Here is a 7006-nt window from a genome sequence, read left to right on the forward strand (position 1 = left end):
CCTACTGCCTAACATCCCATGGCCCAAGTAGATATATAAAAAAAGATACTCTTAGTCGAGATTTACTCTTTGCGACAAATGGCGATTGATCTCTATCTAGGGGATCTTCTTATCCTGGTTTTGGCATCAATTCCTGTAGCCCTCCAGAATGGAATGGACATCCGCAGTTTTATCAGGGCCACCATCCTCATCGGTTTGGGCCCTACTGGTATCAAGAGCAATCCCCCTCCACTGGTACTTTCCGCTTCTCGGCTAGAGGGCACAAAACTGAGCTGACAGATGACAGATCGCGTACCAATATCCGCGCAAGAAAATGGCCCTAACTGCCTGTGTTGGATGGTAAGCGTATCATGTTGGATCTTGGGTGGAAGATGCAATTGATTTATATTGCCTCCTACACCTGTTTCGACATCGGATTCTTTGCGCTGCTGATAACGCCCTGGAAAGAGTGCGATTTCTGGTTTTGGTCGGCCTGTGTGCGCACATTCGCCTGTATCACTGCGGTGCTAATCTTGGGCAGCCAGTTCTACGTCTTTCAGCCTCTACAGGGCGTAATTAATTGCTACATGCGTCTTTAAGGCTCTTAGTGCTATGGTCTACAACTAGAACCAAGACGCTCCCAAGCCTAGCTTTCAGGCAGCCCAGGGCGGCTGGACCAATATACCGTGGGACTACCACTTTGTCGATGAGATCAAGCGGTGTTTTTGCCTTCTACCCTATCTTCTGGCTTATCCGCGAGGCAGGCCTCGAGCCATTTCATCAGCCAGGCCCGACAAATGCAGGGCCACGGTATTCCGAATGATCTGATGCAGGGTTTTAGTCCCGTCACAATCGTCATCTTGATTGTCTTTCTGGAAAGGGTTGTCCATCTGCTACCGCGCCGGTTGCACATCATATTCAGACCAATCACCCGTGTCTCTCTCGGTTTCATAGTCTGTTCGTTTGCCATAGTATATGGGGCCATCGTGCAGGACCTCATCGACTCCTCTGGGCCCTGCTACGATAAGCCGTTTTGTGATGCATCAAAGATAGATGGCGTGACCCAGGCAAAAATGTCCATATCGCTATCCAAGCCCCTGCCTGGGTCTTGCTTGGTATCTCCGAGGTCTTCATCTTGGCGTCAGGTTTTGAGTTACGCCTGCACTAAAGCGTCACTGACGATGAAGTCCTCCGTCTCGACCATGTTCTTGCTCACCAACGCCTTTGGCTGCGTGCTTAGTGAGGCTCTGACTCCTGCCTATGACCCAAGCATCTTGTTGTCGTACGTCGGTCCGTGCTGTTCCTCCTTCATCACTGGATGTTTGGTCTGGACACTTTTCCACTATCTAAATGCCAAAGAGGAGGATGTGAATGGATTTGGTATGGGATACTATGGACCACCCGACATGGAGAAGAGATGACCTGGAGCTTTTTTGTTGTGTGTTCTGGCGTTCACAGTAGCTTATTTGAACGACATAATCAATCCAGTAAGATCTAATCAATAGGAAAAAGACTCCATCCCGTTCTCCATTATCCAGAAATTTGAGAGATGATGTTCACACCATACAAAAGAAAGGCAAAAAGAAAAAGAAAAGAAAGCGCTTCTACCGCAACCGCCAAAACTTCAGATACGAATAATAAGCTGCAGCAGGAACTGCCAGCGCAGCAGCCCAATACATACACCCCTTCACAACCATAGCCCGAAGAAACATCTTCATAGATACCGTGTCGTTGACATGCGGGAACTCCTTGCACTCACCCTGCGGCGACACCGGCACCGGCCGGTCGATGAACCGGCACAGCTCGTCGTACCCCATACTCGGCTCCCACTCGAGCAACTCAAGCCCCCTTTCCCTCGCAATCCGCCTCACCCACTCATTATGCCGCTCGTATACCCGGATGTCGAACAGCGAGACGCCGTACCGGAGCCTACACATCTCCGTCGTGGCCTGCATGAGACGCGAGAGCCAGTAGCTCGTCGGCAACAGGGGGCACGTCAGCCAGAAGAACGACCGCGTTTCCGCGCGGGCGATGGTGTCGGTGATGGATCTGTGCCATGCTTCGGCTGAGGAGCGCTTGTTCAGGATGATCTTTACACCACCGGGGTTGTACATCTCGATGAAATCATCGATGAACAGACTCCCCGGGAAATCACACGTCGCGGCGTACTCATCGAAGAGTCTGTGGAGGAGTTGGTGCCGGCGGGATTTGCTCTCTGGTTCATCTAGATTTAGAGCCAGAGCCTGGCAGGTGAGTCTGATAAGGGGGACGGAGGGGATGATGCGTTTCATGTGCATGCATGGGAAGAGGTTGAGGTCTTGTTCGAAGGCGGCACGGAGGGAGCTGGTTGCGCAGCGGGGGAGGCCGGCTGCTATGATGAATGTTTTGTTTTTCTTTGGATTGCTGCTGCTGTCTGAAGAGGGGGTTTCTGTGGTAGTGGTGGTGCCGTTGGTTGATGCCATTATCGCTTGTTTGTTCTGACTATGAATTTCTTTCACTTCGCAAATATTTTATTTTCCGTAGAGAGCAAGTAGTAGCTAACTTAGTGGTTGAAGGGAGACGTAAAAAGAAAAAAAGAAGAAGCAGAGGAAAAAGGGCAGCCCAGGAAGAAAAGCAACGCAAACAAAGCGGAGATATATGCACTGTAACGATGCCAGTCGGCCACATGATAAATCTCCGGTGGCAATAAGGAGCATAGAACCGACAGGCCGATTCCAAAAGAGACTGATGGATACGGGGATCATGGTTCTAGGTGGTAGCTCTGTATGTCGAGTAAGTAGTACAGGTCAGAACTTAGTGCAGATGTGTAGTAGGAAAAACTTGAAGTTGGAGACTTCGAAACGAATTCTCCCGTTTTGGATCTCGGAAGTTCATCTCATATTGCTAGGTGGGTAAACAGAAATGGAATACCATCCCTCTGACGGATGGAGGTTTTATGCCACAATTGTACCGTACATACAGAACTCGCAACCCTCAAAACCGTTGGATGCCACAGTACTTTGTCGTCCGCTGAAGCTAGCTAGGCACATGTAGGTGTACTTAGTACCATGCAGTAGCAGTACTAGCAGTGGTACTGTACCTTTTGGAACTGTCTGACGGATTAGACGATTAGACGTCGGGGTTAAGAACTCGCCGATCGCCGACTGAAGGGCCCCAGGATCACCGGTTATCCCCATGGGGAAATAGAATAGGAAACGAAGATGACGATGACGAATCCCTTCCGAGGAAGGACAAGAAAAACGCATCTTGGACATGGATTGTCATGATCAACACAAACTGTTCATGTGCTGAATGAATGGTTGTCTGAATATTCATTCAGTCAGGGAGAAAAAAAAAGAAAGAAATGAAATGAAATGAAATGAACCTCCGATTCCCACAGAGACAGTAACACCATGTACATGTACATGTGTCTTGTTGATTCAGAGGGAGGGAGACTCCAGAAAAAAGGGGGCAAAAACAGGATCACTTAGGTAGAAAGTTGTGGACCTTGCCTGACAAGCTTAGGTCGGTATGATGAAGAAGAACAAAAGCAGAAACAAGGACGATGGTAATTAACTCCACACAAACTTTCAGTCCTTTCTTGCCCTTTCTTTCTCCACGAACTATGCAAGTATTACCTAAGTTAGTAGTGAGTGCCCCTTATCCGCCCCATAGGACTAATAGTCTCTATCTATTGCGCCGTCTGCACTTGGATTGTGTGATTTAGATCTTGTTTTTATCTACTTAATCGATAATTTCCATTCCCTACTTACTTACCCAGTTAAGTATGTACCTAGAAAGACCTGCTCGAGTCAACAATTGGCTCGGCTCGGCTCGGCTCGTCCTATTCACTGCATGTATGTACATGCAAGTATACATACATGTACTGTACACTACTGGATTGGATTGTTTGCTGTGTTGCGATCTGGGCTAGCTTTGTCCTTAGTAGGGGTCTGTGACCTATCATGGTGGTGTCTGCGTACCCTCCAATAGCTTCAAAGTCATGTGGTTATAGAACAGCAATCCGCCAAGACAGTAGGTAGCAGGGCACCCGGAGGGGGGGGGGGGGTGGACGAAAGATATGGCAACCTAGTTTATATACATAAAAGAAGATGAGATGGTCCGTTGCTATGTACATTATATACCAACTATATAATACATACATACATCCAAAGTCTTTTTAGCATACGTCGAATCACACTGTTTATGTCATATCATGTACCTAACACAGAGCATGCTGTTTCAATAATGGACATGGCACTGTGTTGCTGCGCTGCGATTCAGGTTCGGGGTTCAGGTTCACACCCTATCCGGGAAGATCTCCTTGACGAGGGACTTCTTGTTGACTGCATCATCAAGAAACAACATCAGCTTCCAAATCCACACCCAAAACATTAGGCACATATGACGAGACGACTCACCCTTCCCCATCGCATTCCTCGGAATCGGCCCCTCGATGATCTTCATCTCCTGCGGGATCTTGTAGCCCGCGAGCCGGTCCTTCAGTGCACGCCGCATGTCCATGGCTCCCCAGGGCTTACCGCCGCGGCCGGAGGTCTGTGCTTTCGCCGGGTCGAGGACCACCACGGCAGCGACCTTCTGGCCCCATTGTTCGGAGGGAAGGCCGACGACGGCTGCCTCTGTTACTTCTGGTCTGTGAAACATTAGTATCGAGGTTGCAAACCTCATGTGAGAGAGAAAAAGAGAGAGATGGGGGGACTTGGGACTTACAGAGACAAAAGCTCCCTCTCCACCTCGAGCGCGCTCACCTTCTCACCACCCGTCTTGATGATATCCACGCTCCGTCGGCCCTGGATGAAGTACATCGGGCCCTTGGCCCACTCGCCGCTGGTGCCCTTGCCGGCGCCCTCGACGTGACGTCTAACAGCGACGTCTCCCGTCTTGAACCACTTCCCCTTCCCGTCATCGCTCTCCATGAACGTCTCCTGCGTCGCTTTCTCATTGCCCCAGTACTCGCGGAAGATCGTCGGCCCACGGAGCTGGATCCTCCCCCTCGCGCTCGCGGCCGTTGGCGTCGAGTTCCTCGCCCCGACGGATGACCTCGTTGGCGTCGGTGTCGAAGAGACGCGCCTCGACGGACGGCAGAGGCCAACCGACGGAGCCGTCGACGCGGTCGGCAGAGTCGAGACCGCAGCTGATGGCCATGCCGACCTCGGTCATGCCGTAGCGCTCGAGGAGGACGTTGCCGTTGCTGAGTTGCTTCCAGGCTTCTTTCGTCGGGGTGGGGAGGGCCGCGGAGCCGGAGATGTTCAGGCGCAGGTGTTCCGGGGAGATGGCCTTTCTGGCCGCTTCCTGCGTGGGTGGTGGGAGGTCAGGGAAGCTGGCCATGAGACGGTTGTAGATCGTCGGGACGGCGGTTAGGAAGGTGATCTTGCTGCTTTGCCCTGCTGTCTCTGGCAAGAAAGGTGTGGCGAGTCTGTTCCACACAGCGGTTGGGTTGAATGGGAACATGAATTCAATCGAGGAGCCCGCCAGTAGCGGAGTCAGAATGGCATTAACCGTGCCATGGATATGATGAAGGGGAAGAAGATGGAGAAGATGATCCGCAGGGGAATATTCCCAAGCCTGGATCAGCGACTTTGCTTGAGCCGTGAGTGCTGACTGCGGGATGAGCACACCTTTCTGCAGTCCCAGTCAGACCATCCACAGTCCATAAACACCCTCTAGAACAGCGGAAGGGCACCTACCGGCCGATTCGTAGTACCAGAAGTATACAGCATCATCCCCCCACGCAACCGACTCTCCTCGAGATCCTTAAGCTCCACCGCCTCACCAGCGCTCGCGCCCGTCTTGATCTTCTCCCGAACATCAAGCACCGGCTCCCTCTCCAGCCCGGCCTTCAGGATATCCCGCGCCTTGTCACCATACTTCTCCGTGGCGACAAGCACCTTGGCGCCCGAGTTATCCATGATATACTTCAGCTCGCCCACGGGGAAGGCGGGAGAGAGGGGCAACGCGATCGCGTTGCTGGCGAGGATGGAGAGCAGAGTCACTGACGTTGATATAATCAGTACACGTACAGCCTGTTACAACTTGACACATCGTAGCGATAATGGTAACTGGAAACGGCGCAAGATAAACAGTACCTACGTAGTCATAGCTATTCTCAGCAAGGAACGCGATTCGCTCTCCCTCGACACCGTCCGTCTTCGCAGACAGCGCCTCCTTCGATCTTATCACATCCCCGATGAGATTGCCGTAGGTAAAGCTCCGTCCCGAGACACTGTGCACGATGGCCGTGCTGGACTGGTTGTGGTTCTGGAGCGCGCGAAACAGGGGGAGGTTCGGGAGAGTCGAGTGTGTTCGATACGCTGATGGACCTCCCTGGCGCTTTATCTTGTGTGATAATATTGATCTCAATTGAGCTTTGGCGGCGGGAGCAGCAGAGCTAGCGGAGAAGCTGCTCCGTCGCGTGAATGACGAGAGTAAGGTGCGGGATAGCATCTTCTCTTTCTTTTTCAACGAGAGAAATACAAAAAACAATCAAGAGATTAGTGTGCTAGGAAAAAGAGGGTTCATGGCTCCCAAACCTCAGTAGAAGAAGGCCGTTCACCTGTCCAGCTATATACAAAGAAGTTGAAAGTATTCATGGAGTACCTATGCGGAGAGAGCTCGGCGACCGGTCAGATCCGCACCGGAGCCCTGGCTGACAGAGAGTACTAAAAATTTTATCCAGGTATATTAGAGGTGAGAAAGGACCAGTGGTGTAGTGGTTATCATTCCACTCTTATATGGTATTCTATATAACGTGTATAGATACTGTATGGTGATGTGGAGGCCAGCGGTTCGAACCCGCTCTGGTCCATTTTTTTCACGTGATAAGCATATGAGAACTTCCTTTTTTTTTTAAAGCTTTCAACCTATCTTTCAGCATATTTATGAGCAAGGATGGCACATTTGAGACCTAGATACAGAGTTGTCTTTTTCTCAAATCGAGAAACAGCTTTTTTATGGCCGGTTAGACCAATAATTTTTTGGGTCCTCCGAAGGGCAGGGTGTAACGACGGGCCTAGGACTTCGTAGGCAG

At 51.0% G+C, this 7006-nt stretch overlaps 4 protein-coding genes and 1 non-coding gene across 5 annotated transcripts; 2 read left to right on the forward strand and 3 right to left on the reverse strand.

The window, feature by feature from the left end:
• Positions 1 to 78: 78 nt before the first annotated feature.
• On the forward strand, positions 79 to 1400 carry VTN00DRAFT_3574 (uncharacterized protein; the record flags this gene model as incomplete). Its single annotated transcript, XM_069429906.1, has 3 exons — positions 79 to 234; positions 287 to 339; positions 764 to 1400. The coding sequence occupies 3 exons, from the start codon at positions 79 to 81 to the stop codon at positions 1398 to 1400; spliced, it is 846 nt and encodes a 281-aa protein (XP_069289095.1).
• Positions 1401 to 1583: 183 nt separating this feature from the next.
• VTN00DRAFT_3575 (uncharacterized protein) lies at positions 1584 to 2441 on the reverse strand (the record flags this gene model as incomplete). Its single annotated transcript, XM_069429907.1, has 1 exon — positions 1584 to 2441. One exon carries the CDS (start codon positions 2439 to 2441, stop codon positions 1584 to 1586), a length of 858 nt encoding a protein of 285 aa, XP_069289096.1.
• Positions 2442 to 4257: 1816 nt separating this feature from the next.
• Positions 4258 to 4895, reverse strand: VTN00DRAFT_3576 (uncharacterized protein; the record flags this gene model as incomplete). The annotated part of the gene is made up of 3 exons (XM_069429908.1): positions 4258 to 4304; positions 4380 to 4612; positions 4690 to 4895. 3 exons carry the CDS (start codon positions 4893 to 4895, stop codon positions 4258 to 4260), a joined length of 486 nt encoding a protein of 161 aa, XP_069289097.1.
• A 22-nt stretch (positions 4896 to 4917) lies between these two features.
• On the reverse strand, positions 4918 to 6423 carry VTN00DRAFT_3577 (uncharacterized protein; the record flags this gene model as incomplete). The annotated part of the gene is made up of 3 exons (XM_069429909.1): positions 4918 to 5601; positions 5667 to 5971; positions 6066 to 6423. 3 exons carry the CDS (start codon positions 6421 to 6423, stop codon positions 4918 to 4920), a joined length of 1347 nt encoding a protein of 448 aa, XP_069289098.1.
• Positions 6424 to 6674: 251 nt separating this feature from the next.
• Positions 6675 to 6784, forward strand: VTN00DRAFT_t54. Its single transcript has one exon. It is a non-coding gene; the product is annotated as a tRNA-Ile (tRNA).
• Positions 6785 to 7006: the final 222 nt, after the last annotated feature.

The sequence above is a fragment of the Thermoascus crustaceus genome (genome assembly GCF_041956765.1).
Source record: "Thermoascus crustaceus strain CBS 181.67 unplaced genomic scaffold VTN00scaffold_2, whole genome shotgun sequence".
Classification (NCBI taxonomy): Eukaryota; Fungi; Ascomycota; class Eurotiomycetes; order Eurotiales; family Thermoascaceae; genus Thermoascus; species Thermoascus crustaceus.